Here is a 25,537-nt window from a genome sequence, read left to right on the forward strand (position 1 = left end):
ACTTGCCTCATTATGGAGCCAACAGACAACCAGCGCCACAGATAACTGCTCCTGCTGTGAGTTGTGTAACTTCTGCTCTGCTGCATGCAAAATGAATGATATGCATAGTACCCTGCTGAGAAAGTCTCGGTTTTGGTACAGACATAATGTGGGAAAGAACAATTGCTGTGTGGAATGCACTGTCTACTGACTAGCCTATACATACTCAACCTGAGTATAATATCATATATTATCTTCATATAGGTGAACACTGCCTACCCAGGAGCTCAACCTCAACCACAACCTGGAGTTCCTGCCCCCATCAGCATGGAAATAGTACGTCTGATGATTTGATTTGATTTTTATTTTGGGATAAAAATGTTGAAATTACACATCATACATGATGAAAACGCAATCATATACATTTGACTCAAGAAGGATAGAAGGAAAGCCTTAATTATAACACTTCCTCACTTCTTATGAGCTTTCCCTACAATTCACATTAGGCTTTGTTTTCAGTGGGATACAGGATTTATGCAATAGTTTCCACTTGCTGCAACAGTGAATGAGGTAATGCAAACATTTATAGATATTTGTGTTTTTCTATCAAGCTGTTTCCCCACACATTCGGAGGTGCTGCTACAGGTGGAGCCGGCCCTTCCCCGGTAAAGACACTATACACTATATCTTAAACAAACATCCATTATTTTCATCCATCCATTTCACAAATTAGGACTGAAAAACTTCTCACAATTGCTCACTGCTTTTCATTGAATTTCATTTCCCTCTCATCCCTTCATCTCTTTTTTCTGCAGTCCTTTCCCTCTCAAGCGATCATTAAATATTCCCTGCCTAAAGCACCAGGCAGAAAGAGTGTGGAAATTGTAAGTGTTGCTTTTTTTCCTTAGATTACAGCTCCCTTTATACCTGCAAAGCAGAATCTCTTCAATGATTGTTTACTGGAGCACGAGTGGCGCAATTAACAGCTTGTTGAATCATGACTTATTACTGTCGTCACCAAATTATAAACTAGCAAAAGATTGTTTTTGGCTGCAATTACTGTCATGTATTGTGTATAAATCATGGTTTACTTATGCATGTTGCAACTATTTGACATTTTTGTTTTTCTCTTTTCCCATTTCAAGTACTACCCCTATGATTTCAGAGGGCAGATGGTAAATATTTCAAACTGAGATACAAAGTAATGCATAATGCAATCATCAATTGACTGCTTATTGTAGATAAAACAGTAAGGAATTACACAATTACCTTTGTTTCAGATGATGCCAGGCATCCCGTCTCTGCCACAGATTCAGAATGTGAGACACCACACATTCAAAATCCTTTTCTGGTCTATTTCCTAGTTTTGAAGAAACATGTTTTATTAACTGTCACTTGTTCTTTTCCCCCCACAGTTTTACCCATTCGAATATCCTCAGAACACTCCCCAGCAAACCCCCAATGTGAGGAAAATGAACATAAAAAAACATCTTACTGTGTTTTGAAAGCATTCACACTCACTCCTTGTTTGTCTTTCTTGCACAGTTCTCATCTCAAACTGTTTTTCTTTTTCAGATTCCAACTTTTGATGCCAGTCCTCCTCAGGCTCAGGATCCTTTGCAACCAGCTCAGCCAGCCCAGCCCACACAGACAAATGAGGTGATCATCAATTCATAAAATGTATATAGTTGAAGCAATATGGAACCAAACTCCTAGTGTGTAGGTGTTTGGAAGAGTGCGTTAAAGCAATAATATTATATATGTTTAAATATCTTTTTGTCTTTGCAGCTGCCAGTGAGGGCATAACGCACAAATGGGAAGGAAGCAAGATTATCCCATCACACCTAACCTTTGGGCAATGACAGTGAAACACATGATATTTTAAATAATTAGCACCTAATGTATTTTATGTATTTTTACGATACATGTATGTATGTACTTACTGAAGCTAACCAAACATCATAAAGTAACCTCTTTCCAATTACCATATGCTGGAATTATATAGTGCATCAAATTATGGCAATATTATCTGTGTAAAACTGATTAAGCCTGCAGAATTGCCTGCTTCCCTTTAATTGTCTTGATAGATAAGCCTATTGTAGACCTGCTGCCATCCTTTTCTCAGTTTTAACTATGGAGCACAGCAGGTTGATGAGGAAATGTTCTGCAAATTTTCATTTTCTTTCATTTTGAATGCCTCTCTTAGGTGTCCTTTTCCTGGTGAATTAAAGTCTGCATTTACAAGCAACTTCTGGCTTTTGGTGCTGTCATTATTTGATCAAACAGAAATGCAGAAAATGACAGTGTTTCAATAGTTTATTTCTCCAGTCAGAGACACTCACTCTTAATTTCCTGAATACCATGGTGGTGTTAGAGCAGGTGGTAACTGAAGCTGCCTTTGTCTGACGGCTACAGGAAATATTGAGGATGAAGGGTATTATGTATTCTGCATGGTAGATATATTATTATAATTACAAAAGATGATGAGCACAATTTTCCTTGTTATCTTTGCAGATTTCCCCTACAGTGGGTTGTGAAAGTTTAAGCAAAAACATCTTATGTCAGACAAGTAAAGAGTCTGGTCTAATCATACTATTCTTCATGCTTCTCCCTGAGGACTGGAGCCTGTAACAACATGCCATCACATTAGCTCGCTTACACTTGCCTCTTGAAAGATCAACAAATAGACAGGCGCCGTCCTCTGAAGCTATTTATGACCGTCTCCCCTTCATATGTTCTCTTGCCTGGAGCTGTTCAAGAGCAAAAGTCAACATCTGCAGTTTTAGAAGTTTAATTTGGTTTGACATGACTATGATGGTCTTTGTCCTGCACTTCCCCCTATATATGAACTTGAACACACACACAACCACACATTCTCAAACACACAGAGACATATAGAAAACAGTGTAGTCATGCTGGAGGATAAAATTGTAAGAACAGGCAGTCTGGGCAACCGGCGCCATTGGATCCGCTACTGATGTGGATGACAAGAGGCAGAACAGAGAGGGCAACATAGTGGAGGTAAAATGAGTAAATGTAAAAGATGCCTTTTTTTTTTTTTTTTACAACTTCTTCTTGAGTTGGCACCTTTCAGTGCAAGAAGATGAATGATTGTATATTTCCAAAATGTGATGATAATATTTCAGTTCAATATAGATGAATACAGCCGCTAGGCCCTATCTCACACCCAGTGCCAAGTTTCACCAAGCGTGACGCAAGTATCTTTGTCAGTTTCCAGCAGGTGCAATTGTCCTTTTGCTGTTCACTGCCTATGTTGTGTGGATACAACTGCACTTGCGCCTGTCTGTGCACTTATATGGCACATTGCTACCTTGAGGCGATTGAAAGTGAGCAACTGACCAACAAAGATCAGGTCTGGAGTCAATGTTGCAGGATGTCACTGGTATTTTAAGGACAGGTTATCAGGATAGTAATGTGCGCCTGCAACACGCATACACTGCTTGTTACTCACATAGGGATGTGTTTACGCACACAGGGATGCCTGGTTCACCTCAGGGAGGTTTGATGGAGTCCTGCTGTTGCTGATGATGGTCTGCTTGTGCGCTCTCACTTCTCTTCTCTGCATGGAAGCGTTTCTTCTTACCTGGCAAATGCACCATCACAATATCAATGAGCCAAGTGTGCCTGTTGTTTAGAGCGAACTGGAGCTGGTTTACTGAATGTTGTTCCCAAAACACACCCACGATTAATTGAGAAACTAAGTACAACCCTTTTGAACCAGGCACCTGGCACAACAACCCTGTTTTCCACTGATAAATGGTAGAAATAGACTTGGACACAGCCTAAATGCACTTGTGCCATGAGTAAGACCATGCACTTAGATTGTTAAAATCAACCCATCTATCTCTCTGTCTGAGTATTTTTTCAAAGCTGTCCGAAGATACGTCATTTAGGAATTAAAGTGCTTGTAAAACTCACCTGCATGAGATTGGGCCAAGTTGTTGAGTGACTGTTTAATTTTATTTGTTCATTGTTGCAGTCCAAATTTTCCAACAGTAGGAAAATGAAATTGCAGGAACGGTAGGATTCAGCAGAGAAGAAGAAAACAATATGAACCCAGAAAGTGAATATAAAATAAGAACTGAAATGAAGCAATAGTACACTAATGAAATAATGAGGTAGAACATAAATAATTGTGGGGATGTGTCAATATACTACCAACGATTTCAGAACATTAGGCTGACTGTAATATGGGGAAGAGTATGGATTACTAACTTTATGGATTTACTTTCAGTTTTTACTCACAGATGTTACTTCCAGTCTTGTCGGATTATTAAATATAAAACATATGATATATATATATACAGTCATGGACGAAAGTATTGGAAATTTTTCCATAAAATACATCAATTCTCCCTCAAATTGTTGCAATTACAAATGTTTTTGGTATACATGTTTATTTCCTTTATGTGAATTGGAACAACACAAAAAGGCAGAGGAAAAAAGCCAACCTCCACACAAATTCAGGCTGTCCTGCAGACTCAGGGTGCAGAAGCGTCAGCTCGGACCATACGTCATTACCTGCATGAGATGAAGCGCTATGGCAGGAGACCGAGGAGAACCCCACTGCTGACACAGAGACATAAAAAAGCCAGACTAGAGTTTGCAAAAATGTACCTGAGTAAGCCTCAATCCTTCTGGGAGAACATTTTGTGGACAGATGAGACTAAGGTAGAGTAGAGCTTTTTGGAAAAGCATGTCATTCTACTGTTTACAGAAAATGGAATGAGGCCTACAAAGAAAAGAACACAGTACCTATAGTCAAACATGGTGGAGGTTCAAAGATGTTTTGGGGTTGTTTTGCTGCCTCTGGCACTAGGTGCCTTGACCGTGTGCAAGGAATCATGAAATCTGAAGACTGTCAAAAGATTTTGGGCCACAATGTAGGGCCTAGTGTCAGAAAGCTGGGTCTGCATCAGAGGTCATGGGTGCTCCAGCAGGACAATGGCCTGAAACATACCTCAAAAAGCACCTAGAAATGGTTGGAGACAAAGCGCTGGAGAGTTCTGAAGTGGCCAGCCAGGCCAGCAATGAGTCTGGATCTAAATCCCATTGAACACCTATGAAGAGATCTCAAAATTGCTGTTGCAAGAAGGCACCCTTCAAATCTGAGAGATCCAGTTGAGAGGTGTAAAGCCCAACATACACCGGCGGCGCAGCACCGCGGTGCGTCAGGTGACGCGCATCAGCTTGTTGATGGTTACAGGAAGCAATTGGTTTCAATTATTTTTTCCAAAGGGTGTGCAACCAAATATTAAGTTCAGGGTGCCAACAATTTTGTCCGGCCAATTTTTTTGAGTTTTGTGTCAAATTATGTCAAATTTGGCTTTTTTGTCTGTTTTTTTGGGTTGTTCCAATGCACATAAAGGAAATAAACATGTGTATACCAAGAACATTTGTAACTGCAATAATTTCAGGGGTAAACGGTGTATTTTCTGGAAAAATTCCAGGCGTGCCAATACTTTTGTCCATGACTGTATAGATGTCGGTATATGTAAGTGTAAGTATGATAAAACAAGAACTATATATTATACCTAAAATATCAATTTAACGCAGGTGATGAAGTGCAAATATGTATCCCATTCTCATAAACAAGTTACGTACCACACATATACAGATAAACTTAATGTACAGAGAGCTTTTCAGATAGAAGAGCAATTTTGTAATGTATTAACTGTCGCAATAAGAAACAATTTATAAAGCCATTCCTCCATATCGTAAGATGAGCTTTGTAAAAATGTAGATGAATTCAACAATTATTACTGTAAAGTGTAAAAAAGAAAAGGCAACCGTTTTGTTCCAAAATCCACACATAACACTGTTTTTTCTACTGCCAAATAATGATAATAATAATAATAATAATAATGATAATAATAATGATAAATTAAAAATTTAAAAATTGGGCCTAAAAATGAAAGACACTGTGTAGCAAACAGGGTATCATTTTTACATCTCAGCTCCCCTGCTTGCACTCCCTTTTTTTCAGTGCATAACAAAAAGGGAAAATGCAATTAAGAATCAAGATAATAGCATTGAAAGTTTAGGACAACTTGTGAAGAGATTGCTATCTTATCTGAGCTGAAACTGATTAGCTCAGCATGTTGGAGGCAGATTTACGTGCTGAGGAATGTCGACAGAACAGCTTTGATGATTACACTGTAGCCTGTATTTACCATATGAATTGAAACCACCGTGTAAACCCTAAAAAAACCTATCACCAGCATCCAAAACCACCAGTGTAATGTACACCACACAAACCAAAACAAACAAGGCCCCCACAAAAAACCAAAAAGCTAATATTAAAAAAAAATATTACCATCAGGTATGTGTTAATGTCAGCTACATACTTTAGTGTGTTTTTGGGGCAATTAACAGTGGCATGTGTGCTGAGCACTCTTGCACAACATATAATTAACCATCTTTTTTGACATGTAAGGAGATTTCTTCACACAACTGATGTGTGCATTTTTTTACTCAGTGTGAGAATATGATTGGCTGGAAGAGGGTGTTTAAGGGTATAAATGGCATCCATCTCAGAAATGAGGCAGATCATTTTCTCCTCCTTGAGGGTCACATTTTCAGCAGCTGTTACCACCAGAGGACGGGTGGGATGGAATTTCATATGGAAACAGATGAAATTTGTGATAATGAATTAGAAATAAACTTAGCTCCCTAAATTGAGGTTTTACTCACCCTCAAGCTAAACTAAATGCTTATGTATGTGTTATAATGCATCTGTCTGTTGTTTTTATAGGAGAGTCACAATGAAGCCTGTGGTGTTTATGATGTGCCTGCTGGGTGTTACCCTGGCTGCCCCGGTAAGTTTCTCCTAAATGTGATGTATTGCTGTGTTTGCTGACTGGTCCCTTTTAAATATTTAAACACTGTTTTCCTCAAGGTGATGCATAATGGCATTGTCTCCAGTCTCATCGTGTCTTTTTTCATCCCTGCTTTACAGGCTCCAGATGGTATAACCAATGAGGTAAGGTGACTTGCTGCTTTCCCATGAAGTTTTGCTGTTTTCCTCCATGTGGCATGTCACATCATGTTTTCACAGCATCATCAAACGTATGATAGGGCCCCGTGTGAGGGATGGTGATTGGTTTGATTACATGTCTGGAGTTGTGTGGTTTTTCTTCAGCAGGCTGCAGCACATGCTAATGAAGCCCTGAGGTGGATGGAGATGTACAGACTCTTCCAGCAGCAGGTTAGTGAGTGGCCATTTTGTTGTCAACAGCATACAGAGTAAAAGTGAATCAAGAGTTGAGCAAAACAACTCATGAGGATAAATGCCTGACATGACCCACTCTACAATCTGAGGCAAATCTGAGTCCAGTCTCATTTATTAACAGAGCTTCATGAAATAATTATTTCAAATGAATAAAAATTCAAGTCTGTCTGTAATTAATTCAGGGAGCAGCTGGCAACCCGTTCCTCCCTGCAGCTGGTGCCATGGTAAGTTTATCTCTACTTCCTTTGTAAAGCCTTGTCGAATGAAAACATTCAACAACATTCGAGACACAAATGGAGTAAATCAGTCATTTTTAGTTAAAATTATATGATAAAACTATGTCTATGTGTTAATTAGATTCCAGTCAGCTCCTACAAACCTGGCAACTATTCCTTATATGCTCTACACAAAATTAGGACATAGAGACATTATAAGTATTGACATTCTCATAATGTTTTACATAATCTGACGACATTAATTTGGAGTGTTTCTGAACAGAAATTGATAGTTGTGTGAATATGAGAAGATCTCAGTACAGTATTCGTTCTTTAAACATTAAGGGCAAGTGAGTTATTTTTCCCCCCCAACACACCACTGACGTACCTGACTTATATATTGTTTGATCATCTACACACAGATTGGTGGATAAATAATGTGTGAAAATAACATACAATAACAGACTTTGGCAGCTACCCTGAGGTACACACCCAAGTTATAGATCTTACATCTAAAAAGCTTCCATTCCATTATTTTTACTTTAAAACCTAAGCAGAAGGATCTGTAACTTCCAGTTTGCTAACAATGAACCGTTTTTACATATACTGTACTGAATCAAGTTATACACCCCTTTTTTTCCCCCTTATTGTTGATCACTCTTGACCAAACGTCTTGCATTTGAGTATGGCCTTAACATGCTATGTCCTTCTCTACAAACATGTTGGAAGTCTCTGCTCAAATTATTGAATAAAAACCTTGGAACTGTTAGTATTATAAGAGGGGAGGGCAAAGAGAGGAGGCCATCAAATCAGCCATTGGTTTTACTTTTGTAAATTGGCACCAAGGTTATGATAATTGTACATTTTCCATTAGGTTTTATTTTTATTTTGTTTTGACTTTCTTTACAATTTCAGTTTAGTTTTGATTTGTTTTAAAAGCGGGTTTGCCGGTCTAGCTTAGTTCTTATTTTTTGAAAATGCTTAGTTTTAGTTCAGTTTTTATTACTTTCAGTGTTAGTTTTAGTCTTTTTGGTAATATGTGGTGTTTGTCGGGGCGAGATTCAAAAAGATCAGAAAAATTATAGTTGTAGTATTTTGTAATAAAAACTCAACAAAACATCATACCATTTACCATTTCTGTATAATTTCTGTTTATTTTGGTTAGTTTTGAAAACACACAATGCAGTTTCCACAAACTCATTTGCACGACAATGTCAATACGATATCTGTTGTGGCCATTACATCTGGCATTGATATTTCCCTAGAACAAAGCTCTGCTGCATTTGTATAGACGTGAAAGATGTGTAGATGAATCACTGAACCACTGTTGCTGGCACACACACATACACACACACACACACACACACACACACACACACACACACACACACACACACAGGGGCGCCGCCAGGAATTCTGGGCCCCATGAAAAAAAAACACACACACACACACACACACACACACACACACACACACACACACACACACACACATTAGGTTTGTTTACAACCTGTGTTCACATGCATTTGTGATTGTGAGTGACTTCAGCTCATTAGTTCTGTTGGCTTTACTTCAGTGATTCTGCTATTTCCGTTATTTCTACTACTTATATATACCGGGAGAATTGGTTGTGCCACCAAGTATTTTCCATAAAGTTGTATGTAAAATGTAAATGAGATGAGAAGATGAGAAAATAATACTTTGCATAATGACTTGCGGTAGTCTACTTGTCAAAATGCCATGCTATTTGAGTTAACACTGTTGAATATACACAGGTGGATGCTGCACAAGCGCAGCCTGTGAATGCTCCCCCTGCACCTGCTGGAGATGTATCAGATGAAGAGACTGTGGTAAGTAGACTTCTTTATATCAAACTGAATATATTCACTGTTGTTTATTCACACCAACAAGAAATGGGCAATGACATCTGCATTCAGCCATTTTAACACTGTGTCCCCAAGTTGGGTAAAGATATTTGCTTCAAATGTATTTCAGTTAGGAATAATTCATGTGCTATGTGATGTGCTTACTCACTGATTGCATATGAATGGTAATATAGATAACCCTGCTATAAGGGCCAAACATAAGAGGAAGCATAAATGATTTGTCATGCAGGGGCCACTAAATTACTTTATATGGATGCAAAATTTAGCAGTGGTCATTATAAAAACAGCACAGTGACAAAGTTGAACACTGCATTTCAGTGTTATGGTCTCAAATGACTGCTGTGTGACTTATGAGTTATATCATTCCTTGTCTTCCAGCCACAGGTTGGATCCTTTGGCCCTGCTGCCACCCCCCTAAACTCTGATGAGGTTGACGATGAAGAGGAAGCTGCACCAGCTGTGGCTGCAGGAGCACCAGCAGAGCCAGCTGCAGTGCCAGACCCTGCTGCGGCCGTTGTTGTGGAGGCTCCTGTTGACGTTGCCCCCGCAGCTCCTGATGTATCTGTAGACGTCGTAGCCGCTGTGCCTGCTGCTGCTGATGTCCCTGTTGCTGTTGATGTCCCTGCTGCTGTTGATGCTGCTGCTGCTGCTGCTGCTCCTGATGCTGCTGCTGCTGCTCCTGATGCTGCTGCTGCTGCTCCTGATGCTGCTGCTGCTGCTCCTGATGCTGCTGCTGCTGCTGTTGATCCAGCGGCTGTTTGATTGATGCTGATGGAATGGCAGCTGCTACAGATCCTGCTGCTCCATAGTGGTAGACAACTTCTCCCTGTTACCACCTTGAGTGTCATTCCTTTAGCAGTCAATGCAAAAGTTGACATGTTTGAATCTGTAATGTCTGTGTGCAGTCAGAAATGGCATTTTCTCCTACTTTTTTCTTACCTTTAATTAAAAAAAGACTTTCCACAAAACTACTTGAAATTTGCTTTTGCTGTGTTGGTTATGAAATTCGTTGACATGGAATTACAAGTGAAATAATTGAAAGTTTGGGATTCAGGAATACATAAAAATCATATTTTTTTATCAGTCTATCTGTCCGTCCATCATCCATCTATCCATTCATCAATTTTACATACCCACTTATTCTTAATCAGGGTCACAGGGCTGGAGCCTATCCAAGCATACATTTGCTGGAGAGTTGACTGTCAGTCCTTACATAACAGGGCTAATACACAGACAAATATACTAACACACAAAATAGTATGTATGATGATGATGATGATATAGTGCAAGATACAAACCATTACACACTCAGAGTTGGCATTAAGTTAAATTCAGTTCAGTTCCATTTAGTTGAGTTGAGTTCAATTCAATTCCATTCAATTCAATTCAATTCAATTCAGTTGTTTAAGTAAAACTGCAAGTAGCACAGCAGCCAACAGGGAGTGTCACTGAGCCACAAAGAGGAAACCTCGCTGTCACACTATCCAACACTGATATAAGTTCAGACTTCATTTCAGTCAACTGGTTCTTATTAATATAAAGGGACCAGGTCTGCCTGATCACAAACCTGCAGCAGGGGAAACAAGCCTGGATGGCTCTAATAGGATCAGAGGTGGATATGGTGGAGAGTGCTGACTGAGCAGCACTCAGTGGTGGAGGGAATTGAGGGGGGTGAGTAAAGCTGGGCAGCGACTGGACTAAATCTTCTGTTGTCACACATCTTTCGGGAAACTTATGGCCAGTCGCTGACAAAATATTTAAAGTGTCTGTTTGTTTTTCTTTCTTCTTTTTTCGTTAAACTGGATCCCTTGCGGAAAAAGGTTAACCATGGGTTACCCATACTTAATTGAAAACTTCTTGTCTCCTGCTCCCGGTGGAGCGTGCAAGTAAGGAGGATGAGTGTCTTTGCCTCTCCTCCTTTCATCATTCTCTAATCCACAAATCCTTTTCAGGGTCATTAAGACTCCATGACACAGTTAGTTAGACTCTATGCTTAAGTGTCACTTGTCTAGCTATGTTTTAGTGTTATTTTAATCAGAATCAGAAGATTGATATAATAAATATGTTGCTATTGTAAGCAGCCAGGTTACTGATTCCCAAAGACCGCTTAAGGAGCTAAGGAATATGGACTTTACATTACATTAACCAGTAGGAAAGGTAAGTTCAGCGGCAGAAAGCCAAATTCATTTTACTTAATCACAGTGTTGATTTACATGGAAGTTACATTTGTGAGAGTAGATTTTTGTCTTAACAAAATACATGTCACATAACAAAAAATTTTGCTAATCTGAGGAAATTTGCAATCATGCATATCATACAGCTGTTACAATCCATTAGCACTTATTAGTACTGTAGTACATAAATTAGTACTTAAAGGTAGTTAAAGCTGTTTAAAGCTACTTCAAAGGTTGTCACTTAAGTCTCTACTTATGATTTATGTTTAACAGGTTAGACTCCAGATCTGTTGCCATGACCACTTCAAGCACTCCTATCCACCTTGCAGTGTCACCTCGCATTGCACCGCTAACTGCTGCAGACAGTGAAGAGCTCAGTGAGGATGACTTGTAAGCAATGTTCCACAGAAATGCTAAATCCTAATTCATAGAGCGAACTTGCAATACAGAACAATTATTTGCCAATTTATTAAAATTATGTATAATGTGTTCTGTGTGTCCCAGAAGTGGACCTCAATCAAGTCCTCATCGTCTGTTCAACGTGAACAACAATAATAACAATGAGGAAGAGTAAGTACAAACACACTGAAACCCTACCAAGACTATTTTACAGCATTTATTTAACGCATTCTCCCTTCGATGCACTTCAAAGACCATTTAAGGATTCCTGTTAAATACATTTCTTAATCCATTTCCAGGGAGAAGAAGGAGAAAGAAGAAAAAGAGTAATGATTTTATATTACCAACCATTAAGTGATTGTTATTTTTAAAAATGTTTGATATACGGTGGTCTCTAACGTATTAATGCAAATTTCAGAAAAAAAGAGCAGGAGGAGAAAGAAAAGAAGGAGAAAGAAGAACAGGAAGCGAAGGAGAAGGAAGAAAAAGAGAAAAAGGAAAAGGAAGAAAAGGAGAAAAAGGAGAAGGAAGAAAAGGAGAAAAAGGAGAAAGAAAAGCAAGTTCAACAGGGCTGTGAATGGCATTATTTCTCAAAATCTCCAAGTGTGCTGTCAGTTTCAGTATTGAATTTACCCATGCTGCCTCTCTCCTCACAGGCCCAAAGAACTGTTTGTCATAAACCCTGCTGGGAATTTATACTACAACTGGCTATTCATCATCACTATACCAGTCATGTACAACTGGACCCTGATCATAGCCAGGTGAGTACTACCCTACCTAAGCTTTGGTTCAATATGCACACCTGCATATTGAACCTGGCTCCTATTCACATTCCTCTCAATATGAAGGCATAACAAATATTTGGGACTTTAGCATTGTGTAACATTGTGCATTTTTGTTAGTGTGTGAGTAATGAGCTTGTTACTAAATCACTTTTTGATGTGACACTCAGGTGCAATGAAGGAAATGTCAATAGATAATGCCCTCACTGTTCACTTGCATGGTCTTCTCTTTCATCCAGGGCTAGTTTTGAGGAACTGCAGCATAACTACTTTCTTTACTGGGTTTTTTTGGACTACGCCTCAGACATAATGTACCTTGCTGATATGGCTTTCAGGACCAGAACAGGTGAAATACTGAAATAAGTCTCCAATTTAACAGCTTCTGAGAATCTGATGACTGTTTTAAATACACATTATTTTAATTGCTACATTTTCCCAAGATATTTGTCTTTTTTTACACAGGATATGCATCTGCTTTGTACCTCTTTTAATGCAGGTTACCTTGAGCAAGGCCTGATGGTGAAAGATGAGAAGCTGCTGCGGGACCGCTACGTCAACAGCCTTCAGTTCCGTCTGGATGTCCTCTCTGTGCTGCCAACTGATATCTTCTACGTTGTCCTGGGCCTTGACTACCCAGAAATCCGTATCAACAGGCTACTGAGAATTGGCCGGATGATGGAATTCTTCACAAGGACAGAAACTAAAACCAACTACCCCAACATCTTCCGCATTGGAAACTTGATCATGTACATCATCATCATCATCCACTGGAATGCCTGCTTCTATTTCTCCTTCTCCAAGTCTATTGGCTTTGGGGCTGATGACTGGGTATACCCAGCTCTGGATGATCCTGACGAGCCTGCCTTTGGGACACCTATGAGGAAGTATTCTTTCAGCCTATACTGGTCCACATTGACCCTGACTACCATTGGAGAAACCCCACCTCCAGCACTGGACACGGAATTCCTCTTCCATGTGGGAGACTTTCTAGTTGGTGTCTTGATCTTTGCTACCATAGTGGGAAACATTGCTACCATGATCTCTAACATGAATGCCGCCCAAGCCCAGTTTCAGGCCCGCATTGATAACATCAAGCAGTACATGCAGGTAGGTGACCATCTTTCCATTACTAAAACAGCTGGGAAGACTTGAGTTGAATTAGAACATTAATATGTTCCCTCATTATATTCTGAATGTTACTGGTTTTCCTTTCCTTAGGTGCGGAAGGTCAGCAAGGATCTTGAAGACCGGGTCATCAAATGGTTTGACTATCTGTGGAACAATGGCAAAGCACAGGATGAAAGGGAGGTGCTGCGGTATCTACCAGACAAGCTTAAGGCTGAGATTGCCATCCAGGTACATATGGAGACACTGAAGAAAGTCCGCATTTTTGCAGACTGTGAGGCTGGCTTGCTGATTGAACTGGTGCTGAAGCTTCGGCCCCAGGTGTTCAGCCCTGGAGATTACATCTGTAAGAAGGGTGATATTGGCCGTGAGATGTATATCATCAAAGACGGAAAATTGGCTGTTGTTGCTGACGATGGGGTTACACAGTTTGTTGTCCTGGGCAGCGGCAGTTATTTTGGTGAGATTAGTATCCTTGCTATCAAAGGCAGCAAAGCCGGAAACCGGCGGACGGCCAACATTCGTAGCATCGGGTACTCAGACCTCTTCTGCCTGTCTAAGGATGACCTGATGGAGTCACTGACAGAGTACCCTGATGCCAAAGGCATGCTGGAGGAGAAAGGGCGGCAGATCCTGATGAAAGATGGTCTAATTGAGCTGGATCCAAGCAAAATCCTGCCCGAAACCCAGGAATTGGAGGAGCAGGTCAACCGTTTGTACAGCAATATGGAGCTGATGCAGATGAAATTGAAGAGGATTCTAGGAAGTCACAAGGTCAGTCAGAAGGCCCTCAGGCAGCGTATCACTGATCTGGAGCGCCTGACAGGAGAAGAGGTGGAGGAAGAGGAAGAGGAAGAAGAGGAGAAGAAGGAAGTCCTGGTGGTAGAGGAGGAGAAAAAGGAAGAGGAGAAAACAGATGAAGAAAAAGCAGAAGGGGAAAAAGGTGAGGAGGGAAAGGAAGAAGAGAAAAAAGATGAAGAAAAAGGTGAAGAGACAAAGGAAGAGGGAAAAGGTGAGGACTAAAAGGAAGAGGGCAAAAAGTTGAGGAAGAGGAAAACAAAACATAAACCCATAGCTTCTGTAAAACACTAAGCACTTTTCTATATAGGCACAATAGTATTTTTCAAATTAAGATGTTTTTCTCTCATTGGACTTGCTTGTTAAATGGCTCGATGACACGAACTGCAAAAAAAAAAAAAAAAAAAAAAAAAAACAGACTAACTAACATTAACACACTAATACTACAGACTGGTTGTAATACCTGTTGGAATGTCTCTCATAGGGTATTTCTATGTAATGCATGTTCGCAAATGAATATTCATGAGAGTAATTCTATGTACAGATAATGAGCAGGACAATGCCAATGTTCAAATAAAATTTTCCTGTTTATTGTGACTGTCATTATACTTCGATGTGGTTTCCATGAAACGAGAATATTCTACAGATTTACATGCAGATCCAGTTTCTGCTCCATGTACTACATTAATATCACTGCTTCCCTACTATTGCAATACATACTACTGTCCACATGAGGACAGTAACTTGCAAGAAATTGCTCATGAACACACTGCATTCCTTACCAGTGAATGTGCTACAAATCATGTAATTAAAAAAAACACATAGTATCTCTATCTATCTATCTATCTATGTTGAATGTATCTATACTTTATCATACTGTGCAACTTGGTGTGCTACCATGATACCTTTGCATGTTAAATTTTCTTGTTATTTTTTTCCATTTCTAAAATGGACACAAAAGATTTCGAAGCCTTCAACTGTGCAGATGTTCCTTTATAATGGAGAAAAGCAAAAGAGCCACGTTCTGTGTTCCGGTGACACAGCTATTATTTGTATTAATTGTTTAAGGTTCTTTAGGTAATTATTATATGTAAGTTCAGGAGACTACTGAGTACATCAGGTTATTTTAATTCAAACATGAACAAGTAACAGCCAACTGAAACTCATACACACCACAAAAATAACTTACCATCCCTTTAGTGTCACTTTCAAGCTGAAAGTGACACTACACACACACACACACACACACACACACACACAAGGAACTGGTCAACTGATTGTACAACACTGTTGAGTTGATGCAAATGAAACTGAAGACACTTCTAGGGAATTACATGAATGCCGTCAAGGCCCTCAGATGGCGCATCGCTGATCTGGAGCGCCTGACGGGAAGAGGTGGTAGAAGAGAAAAAGAAAAAGAAGGTGGTAAAAGAGGAGAAAAGGGATGAAAAGAAACCTGAAGAAGAACATCTGAGGACAAAGGCAGCAGAGGAAAAAGGTGAGGAAGGGGAGGAGGAGGAGGAGAAAAAGAGATGAAGAAAACATCACAGAGTAGGAAAAAGGTGGAGAGACAAAAATGAAGAAAAAGGTGACAAGTAAAAGGAAAATGAGGAAACTGCAGAGGAAGACATAAAAACAACTTCTGCAAAACACCAAGCAATTTTCTTTCAAACTAACTACAACTTTATTGCAGTTCAGAATTAGTGACTTAATTAGTGGCGACAGATTGAGCATAAAAATAAGTTATAAACCATTAGAGAAGAACAAAACACACAGAGTATTAAAGCGTACCAAAGTCTGTATGAGGTCAGGAAACTCAGAGCAATGAAAATATACTTATTATAATTCAAATATAAGCAAACTGAATTATGGCCTGATGAAATTCTTACACACAGTCCACAAAAATAACCAAAGCTTCATCTGTATGTGTTGCTTTCAAGCTGAAAAGGATTATAAGTCATGCATGGTCACCTTTTTTGAGTCAGAATCACTGGCGAACTAAATATATGTACCCTTTGCCCGAGAAGAGTTTACAAGGAAAAGTGAACTGCCCTCCAAGAAGAGCTGCTCTTGCTCGTCTCTCTCTCATTTCACCCTCTGTCGTCACACCAAAGCACTGCTTGAAAATTAATTGGATTTAATTTTGAAAAGATTACTGTGATTAATGGTTTCTGGTTCCATTCTAAAATGAAACAAAATCAGTATTGGAAAAAAAAAAGATATTTAAGTCTAAGCTCAAACAACAATTCATATCTGTCATTTTTTTCAATTACAGTATTACCAATAATTGCATCTCTGGGGTGCACAGATTCGAGTGTTGGCTGTCTGCTTTCTGGTTCTCAGAGTTGTTTGGAGCGTTCAAAGCCACAGGGATAAAGTCTCTGATTCATAGATTTAATGGCATTTCCCTTTGAAGATACTGGCTTTCTTTTGGTAAATAGAGGGAAATCAAAAATATTTCAAGCAGATGGCAGTAACTCTATAGAGATGCATGTGTGTGTGTGTGTGTGTGTGCGTGTGTGTGTGTGTGTGTGTGTGTGTGTGTGTGTGTGTGTGTGTGTGTTTACAAGCAGTAAAAAAAAAATATAATGCTCTGTAGCTTTACACGGCTGAGCCTGTTTGAGTTCCTACCTCAGCTTATAAACCTCCAAACCACATTTCACATCAAATCTTGCGACTCTTTTAGGGGATAATACAACAGTATTGATCAACCCTACTAACATTTAGCAGCTTCAATTCCAACTGCTCACCTGTGATCAACCATTCTGAGGGAACAAAACTGAGGCCATGTGGTTTTGTGTCGGTACCAATGGAGATGACTCAATAGTTGGCACTAAGAGAAACTCACATTCACAAGGTTCTGTGCTCTAATCAAACAATCAGCTGATTGTGGAAAAATAACCAATTTGAGGCTGAAAAACAGAGCTACATCGATTTGTTTGACATTCTTGTAGGGGCTGCACACATCACCTTGCTGAATGCATCAACTTGTTCAGTTTTGTATTTTTAATAGAGCTGCTGAGATTATGCATGTTTTGTCTTTGAAGGTGACAGCTTGGAGGAGTGCTTTTTTTCTGACATGATTTACATGAATTAAAGGCAAAATTAAGACCACATCTTGGGCCAAAACAAATGGTTTACTCACAGATGGTTTAAGGCCACGCTGTGCGTGTAATGATGGTAATTTTTTAGCAATTAAGACATAATGATTATTTGTGAACCCGTTCTTTTAGATACAATTACTGTGGTTGTAAAATGGACAGCCATTTAGATGAATCACTATGCTTTGAGCAAGCAATCACACATAAAAGTGTTTTTTAATATAATCATTAATCACTATGTGCCTTTTCCCATTACTCTTTCTCGTTTGTTTAAACTGTTGGTCTGTACCGTCTGTAATGCCAATGCTAATATCTTGACAAGCAACAGACTGTTGAATGATGGACCCCATGCCATTAAGACTGGGGAAAGTGCTGCCTATAGAGAGAGGTTGATTTCCCAGAGGATATTCTGCCTCTTGGGACTCAGGGCTTGGGGTCTTAAATATATTGAACAGTAACCACAAGCAGTTGAAGGGACGGGTTATCCAAAGTAAGAATCATATATATTTTCTCTCCCCTTTTACAGTATATCCATCGTGACATGCCAAGTTACTGAGGTCAGGGGTCATGGAGGGCATTTAAGGGATAGTGACAGTTTTGACACTGTCAAATTGCTATGTGATGAACACCAAACATGAGCAAAAATTGTAGTCCAATTATGTTTACAATTACCACCTACAATCTAATAGATGTAAGCCCATTATTTACAGTTAGATATAGTGTATAGAGTATACTGTAAGATGCATTTGCTCTCTAGGAAGTTTACATTGTTAGTTGATGAAGTGTAGCTTGTAGCATGTTTCATTCAACATGTTGACTAGTGAAGGTGACCTGTGATGTTAAAAAAAATGGCACCGTTACATTTCTCTAAATTATGACAGAGAACATTATGGTGAAGCAAATCTATTATGCAAAAAACACTTAGATTTAAGTATAGTGAAAACTTGTATCTCCTTATATCTCCTATTCATATCTCCTATTTCACGGTGATAGAGAGAGACACCCAACAGAAAACTCTGTTGGAAATGCATGCACACCTCTGAGTTTAACGTTTTTATGAGGCAGCAATTGTAAAAAATAATGTCATCATGTATCGATATCTAATCTGTAAATCTGAGAGGGAGAGAGAGAAAGACTGAAGAAAAGTCTCACATTCTGTACCTACCATAATTACTGCAGTAACAGTGCAACTAAATTTAAACGCTGGCTCACTTGACCACAGTGCAGGATTTGGAGGTACTGGGTGAGCTGCATACAACAGCAGCAGACACTTAACAAAGATGTTTTTAAACCCTGATAACTCATACAGTTATATTACTCGATTTTTAATATGACATAATTACCTAGGTCTGGACCTTGATGCATTGCTCACTGCAGCCATGGTCATGCAAAATATCAGCCTGACAGGGACAAAACTGAGAGGTCCTGACCTCTGTGATTTCAGAGCTGACCGCAGGGGTGCATCTAGATAATGTCCCCTGAGAGCTTTGGATAACAGCATTATCATTGCTTTTAGAAAGGCATGTTGCTGTTGAGGGTTTCACATTTGTATATTATTGATGGTTTGAACACCTCAAGGGCATGCCAGTCCAATCCAATTGGACTGGAGTGAAGAAAGTGAAGACTGCAGAAAACTCAAAAACTTGTCACACTGAAATTGTCTTTTGGCATAAATTGCACTAGTGTGACAATTTTTTATTTGTTTGTTTATTTGTTTTTTGAGTAAACTACCCCTTTAAAGAAAAAAGTTACATTGTACAACAGCCACAGGTATGTAGCAGTGAAGCTGATTACTGGTGCTTGTTTGCTGCTCACCTGAATTCACCTCCAGTTCATTGTGTTAGCAGCTGCAGTCTCTGTTTCTCTGGCTGGGGATGTGCTCCTGAATACTGATTGAATTACAGCAGTTGGTTTGGTTAAAATATCACATATCTCCCACACTGATGTGCATGTTCTGTCAAGAAGCTGGCTCTGCTTTCAAAGACACTCGTCACATTGCCTGACAGCAAGAAGGTCATGGGTCTGGATTTTGGCTGTGGTTCTTTCTGCATGGAGTTTGCACGTTCTCCTCGTGTTTGTGTGGGATTTTGACGTTGGGTTTCCTCCAGGTGCTCCGCTTTCCTCCCACAGTCCACGGACACGGTGGAATTATAGATTCTACAATTGGCCATGAGTGATGTGTGGCTGAGCGTGCCTGATGTAGTATGGTATATGACATACATGGTATAGTATATAACATGTATGTGATGTAATATGTACTGTAAAGCCTTTAGAGACTTGATATACAAACTTGGCTAGACTTGGCTATACAAACAAACTTCACTTGAAATGGATGGACGATTTGCAAATAATGATAATTAGTGATGATTAGTGAATTAAAGCGAACAAGTTCCAGCTCTCCGATGACATTTGCTTTAAACAGATGACAGTAAGAGATGAAGAAAATAGATCATCCAGTCCCTCAAACCCAACAATCCAAACAACTGTTAAATCTGTATTACTGCTGCCACTCATTTAATGGAGTTCAGCCAAAGGCTTCTCACTCTTGTCACAATGGCCATAAATACTACAGTGGTGCATGAGTAATAAAAATAAATAAGTGTGTGAACTGCTGAAAATGATTCGCCCTTGCAAATAAAACTGACAGAGATGCGATGACATGTATTTAAGTAATGTCTCAATCCACATTATTGTGTCAACAGCAACTACAATACTTCACTCACCAGACCAAAATTTGCCAGCTATAATCTTCACAGATGATGACAATGTGACAGTTTTCCTAAAGGCTTGAGCACATTAGGGTATCTCAAAGTTTTTTTCTATTCTTTTGAGATACTTCCCTGCCTTGTCCTGCCAACTTATTATGCAGCTCAAGACATTGAGCCACAGCTGAGCCTCACATGATGCCCAGTTTCAGTAAACTTTCTTGGCCATCAACCTTGAACTTGTATTCAATTTTCAAATTTGAAAGAGAGAAAGCCAGCCAGGGATTGTACATGCAGTGAGGTAACTGAATGCTTTAAAAGAGATTCCTTTTTTCTTTCTTAAAAACACGATTATTCATATTGCTGTTCACAGATGCTGAGGAAGGTCTGTCCAGTTGCATCCCAAACAGCCAGTTAATGCTCATTTTATGTGAGGCTGCACTGAATCAGTCTGAAAATGTTTTAGTGGCATGCATACTCCCTAACGCCCTTTAATTTAATTAGGGTGTGGCAGTCTGAGTCATGTTTAGCGAAAAATGGACAAGCTTGTTTTGCTTTTATTCTTTATTTACATGTGTGCAAGCAAAACAAAAATCTGTGTGTGTGTGTGTGTGTGTGTGTTTAAATAAAAGTTTCTGTATTGACAATGGTGGTTTGTGTGTGTGTGTGTGTGTGTGTGTGTGTGTGTGTGTGTGGCTTATTTCACAAAAAAACATCACTAGTTCAAACTAGCTCAAGTGAGATGAAAAATTATTACAAAGAACATTGTTTTATCATCACATTTGTACAACAGAAAGTTAAAATAGCATACGGTTCCTAAATTCAAGCAAATTTAAATGTAGTGATTCTACAGAAGGGAGACAAATTAAAAGGAAAACATGGTTTGATATATTTAAAAAGCACAATATTTGGAATACACTCAAATGGGACCATGAAAGTACCATAATTATTGCAGTAACAGTGCAACTAAATTTAAACGCTGGCTCACTTGACCACAGTGGAGGATTTGGAGGTACTGGGTGAGCTGCATACAACAGCAACAGACACTTAACAAAGATGTTTTTAAACCCTGATAACTCATACAGTTATATTACTCGATTCTTAATATGACATAATTACCTAGGTCTGGACCTCGATGTCCTCATTGCTCACTGCAGCCATGGTCATGCAAAATATCAGCCTGACAGGGACAAAACTGAGAGGTCCTGACCTCTGTGATTTCAGAGCTGACCGCAGGGGTGCATCTAGATAATGTCCCCTGAGAGCTTTGGATAACAGCATTATCATTGCTTTTAGAAAGGCGTGTTCCTGTTGAGGGTTTCACATTTGTATATTATTGATGGTTTGAACACCTCAAGGGCATGCCAGTCCAATCCAATTGTGTTCATATTTTGCTTGTGCGCCCCCTGGTGTTTTGGAGAAAATACTACAAAAAAAAAAAAAAACTCATTGATCATAAACAGCTCTGTGCATGCTGATAGCTCACACACCATCTGCAGACGCCCGTGCCACCGTCTGCCTCTCTCAGCCAATCAGCATGGATTGGCTGAAAGGGACCCCCTCTTGCCCATTACCACACCCCCTGGAGGCTGATTGGCCCAAAATATTAATCACTTCTTACCTGGCCCATGACCAACCTTCCTGCCAAATTATGTGCATATCTGTCTGAGCTCATACAGTATTCCCCTTCGGAGCACAATTCATGCTGACCTGTTAATGTGTTAGATAAGAATTAATTAGGAAATAATTGAGAGGGAATGTGCTTTCATTAGCAAATAATTTGCTGCCTCTATTTTTATTCTGAATGGATTAACTAGAAACAGTCCATAGCCCTGACACACATGCTGACACATTTCAGAAGTCATGCTCGGAGCTAACCACAGCATTAGCTTGAAATAAATATTAGCAGTCCTGATATTTTCAGAAAACAAGGAGATGTGCAAATGGATCAACTGATCCACAGTCTTTGTGGTGTAAAAATTTAATTAATCTACAGCATCAGGGTCACTTGGATGCAAGGCATGCACAGCTATATATTGAGTCCAGAGCAGCTCATTAGCCAGCCGGTCTCGAGCGATGGGTAGAGCCACAAAAGGTGAGGTGAGGTGGAGCGACAGCGGTCTTGACTCAACATGAGAATTCCATGCAGATTAATTTTCTGCCCTTGGAAGTTCAGCGTCTGTCACTGTGTTGCCTTCTACTATCTACTTTAAGGCATATGCTGCCTTAATTAGGCTAAGACTCAGACTTCAATTAGACCAACATGAATGCAAAATACAGCTGAATACTGGGACCCCCAAGGTGTTTTTTTTTCTCACTCACTTGAAGTCTTGCCCTCAACGGTTTCTCATCATAATGATGTTTTGTTCTCGGAATTAAAATGACTGAAGACACAATAGTGTTTGCTATTAATTCTTTACTGCGTCTGATGAACAGCTGGGAGTTCCTGTAAACACATTTATGTTGAGCAGGTGCTCATGGCAAAACAAATCATGGCACAAATTATCATTCTCAGTTCAGATTTTGATAAACATTACTCTTGGAGGGTTAGTGTTGACATCATGAGTGATGGGATTCAACGTGAAAGACCTTTTTTGTATTATGCATTTTCTACCTTTATTAAATCATTGACAGGGTTGTGTCTTATCCTAAAGAAAAGCAACATTTTTACTCAACAACTCTGACAGCTTATCAGATTTAATTTTGCCTCTGTGTGTCAATGTCAATTTGTAAACAGTCCCAGGCCTGACATTCGGAAACTGTTGCAGTTCTCCCCTTGCTTTCCAACAGTCTGTATCAAATTTAACAGACTATTTTTCACAGTAAGTTGTATCTTTTGTTTCCATCAGAGCATGGTTCAATTTCAGTTAATACACTAACTATTGGCATAGATAGTGCATCACTGCTGCTTGTCACTGTTTACACTGCAGCCATGTCTCCACAGGTTAGGTGACAGAAAATCAATGTTCTCCTTTTGAGCAGTGACAGTATGGTAATGCTCGCAACTTCTAAATGTGATTACCGTATGAAATATTTATTTTATCCTCGCAGTAACTCCAAAAAATGAGGGACCCTCCATCCTCTAGCCTTGTGATCCTAAAATACTGTTTCCTTATAGGCTTGGTGTCTAATGGATGCTAGATGATTGATCAGCCTCTGCTTGACTGACCACAGGCAATCAATAGTAAATTAAATGCATTCCTGCTTGTTACTTTCTCACATGCCAGATTAAATTCTTGATAAGCTGGGTCAAACTGGTCCTATAGTATAACAGGTGACAACTGAGATGTCAGTTTTTACTGATTATGTCTTAGTATATGTGATGGCCACAGCCACACAGGGTAACATTGCCCCACAGCACCACACTTTTTCACCATATTAGTTCAGTTTAGTTTCATTACTTTGTTATCTGCACAGGTTTATTTCATTTGCAGTCAAACATACTTAAATAATTCACATCACACTGTCTGATTTAGAATTTGTTTATTTGCTTTAGCTTTACATTGTTTAAATGGAGTGCACACATTTTTACAGTGTATAGTTAGTTAGCAATCATTTGTTCTATTAATCTGTTCTTTGTTTGAGTTACCATACTGCTTGGAGGGTCTCTGGCTGCTGAGGAAAAAGGTGTGGCTATGGGTGAAGAGCCCTTAAATACTGGAGCCAGCTGATTGGACTCAACCACTACTGCAGATGTCATGGGGGGGTTTCAGGGTTTAGTTAGGTTTCTTTGTGTTTAGTATAGTTTGTGTTAATTGTGTTGACCCCTTGTGTGTTATTTGGTTTGGCAAAACCACTATATAAGTTCCCTTGTGTGTCATTGTGGGAGGTCAGTTTGTTCAGTTCACATCTGGTTTAGTTGCTATTATACTGAGTTCAGTTGTATTTCTTTGACCTCTTTTATAGGCCTATTTTGTAACATTTGCTTGTGATTTAAGTTGGCTTTTTGGGTGAATAAAACCCAGTTTTCATTTAAAACTCCTGTTTCCTCATTGCTGTACTGCTTGGTCCCTGACAGTATATATGGTGGCTGGTCAAGAACCATCATATTTACTCATATTTACTCTGAGCTGCCCTCTGGTGGATTTATTGCTTAACATCGACGGCAATAGAAAGGACACAAATGCTGCAAGATATTTGTAGGTTTTTGTGACAGTGTTAAAGCACAATGTTGCAGATATTTTTGAATGAATGCAAGGAGTCAAAGGACTGACTTTGTATTTACCACATTGTCTTCATGGAGTGTGATTGCTTCATATTTCAGTAAACAGGTGAGTTTGCTGAAGTTGGTCCACCTATGTATAGCTATCTGCACTTACAGCGATTAACTGTGCAAAGCATACAGAACATGTAGGTGTACACAGCCTTTCAATTACGACATAATTGCAAAGGCAACATTTGGCTCTTTGACAGTAATTGAAGCCCGTCAAGTAGAAGCTACAAAAAACAGAGATACTGCCCATAATTAGTACCTTAGTATAACCTGTACCATATATATGTTGCTTTTTTTTATTTCCTCTTCACCTAAAGCACTAACTCTGCCTGACAACCTATTTAAATGCCATGTGTTGGTATCAAAGGAGAAATCCTATTATAATAGTTTCTGAGACTTGTTGTTCAAAAGACCACTAAAAGCTGTAGTTGAAAGTCAAAATATTGATATACGCCTTGTATAAAGATGATTTAACTTATATATTGAATATTTACAGTCCATCTTTATACTGTCTTCTATCTTATATATCTACATATCTTATATCTGAACTACAACTTCCGCTTTGAATTTCAATCACTAGCAATGTGTCATTGCACATGAGGATGTGAATCCATTTGCATGAAGCAAACCAGGCCTAAAATTTTTAATTCCTCATCTGAACCACCAGAACATAAATCATTCCAGCACCATCCTCTAATGATTCAATGACGTCTTAATTAGGCAAAAAGTATATAATTTCATGTTAAAATTACCCAGTGGAAATGAAGTTTATTTTTTGTTTCAGCACCAAATCACTTCCTCCCTTTTCATTTCCATGTGCCGGCCCTAAGCAACACACACTTCTGTTTCTAAGTGTTAAGAAGATTCATTAGACACATCTCTAAAAAATCATGGTTGTAGGCAATATG

The 25,537-nt window shown here is 39.2% G+C and overlaps 2 protein-coding genes across 2 annotated transcripts; both read left to right on the forward strand.

Moving 5' to 3' along the window:
* Positions 1-6,530: 6,530 nt before the first annotated feature.
* enam (enamelin) lies at positions 6,531-10,251 on the forward strand. The gene is made up of 7 exons (XM_030060904.1): positions 6,531-6,605; positions 6,755-6,818; positions 6,959-6,982; positions 7,142-7,207; positions 7,414-7,455; positions 9,222-9,296; positions 9,711-10,251. The coding sequence occupies exons 2-7, from the start codon at positions 6,765-6,767 to the stop codon at positions 10,092-10,094; spliced, it is 645 nt and encodes a 214-aa protein (XP_029916764.1). The 5' UTR covers positions 6,531-6,605; positions 6,755-6,764; the 3' UTR covers positions 10,095-10,251.
* Positions 10,252-10,985: 734 nt separating this feature from the next.
* cnga1a (cyclic nucleotide gated channel subunit alpha 1a) lies at positions 10,986-15,213 on the forward strand. Its single transcript, XM_030054869.1, has 9 exons — positions 10,986-11,489; positions 11,780-11,896; positions 12,011-12,076; positions 12,205-12,231; positions 12,324-12,461; positions 12,562-12,666; positions 12,927-13,033; positions 13,184-13,794; positions 13,906-15,213. Exons 2-9 carry the CDS (start codon positions 11,802-11,804, stop codon positions 14,833-14,835), a joined length of 2,079 nt encoding a protein of 692 aa, XP_029910729.1. The 5' UTR covers positions 10,986-11,489; positions 11,780-11,801; the 3' UTR covers positions 14,836-15,213.
* Positions 15,214-25,537: the final 10,324 nt, after the last annotated feature.

The sequence above is a fragment of the Myripristis murdjan genome, chromosome 1, assembly GCF_902150065.1.
Source record: "Myripristis murdjan chromosome 1, fMyrMur1.1, whole genome shotgun sequence".
NCBI lineage: Eukaryota > Metazoa > Chordata > Actinopteri > Holocentriformes > Holocentridae > Myripristis > Myripristis murdjan.

Excerpts from the sequence above, each read along its gene's own strand:
- enam (XM_030060904.1), top strand. The coding sequence starts at position 6,765 with ATGAAGCCTGTGGTGTTTATGATGTGCCTGCTGGGTGTTACCCTGGCT. Across the intron at positions 6,983-7,141 it reads CAGATGGTATAACCAATGAG|CAGGCTGCAGCACATGCTAA; the intron begins GTAAGGTGACTT and ends GTTTTTCTTCAG. Across the intron at positions 7,456-9,221 it reads TCCCTGCAGCTGGTGCCATG|GTGGATGCTGCACAAGCGCA; the intron begins GTAAGTTTATCT and ends GAATATACACAG.
- cnga1a (XM_030054869.1), top strand. The coding sequence starts at position 11,802 with ATGACCACTTCAAGCACTCCTATCCACCTTGCAGTGTCACCTCGCATT. Across the intron at positions 11,897-12,010 it reads GAGCTCAGTGAGGATGACTT|AAGTGGACCTCAATCAAGTC; the intron begins GTAAGCAATGTT and ends TGTGTGTCCCAG. Across the intron at positions 13,795-13,905 it reads ACATCAAGCAGTACATGCAG|GTGCGGAAGGTCAGCAAGGA; the intron begins GTAGGTGACCAT and ends TCCTTTCCTTAG.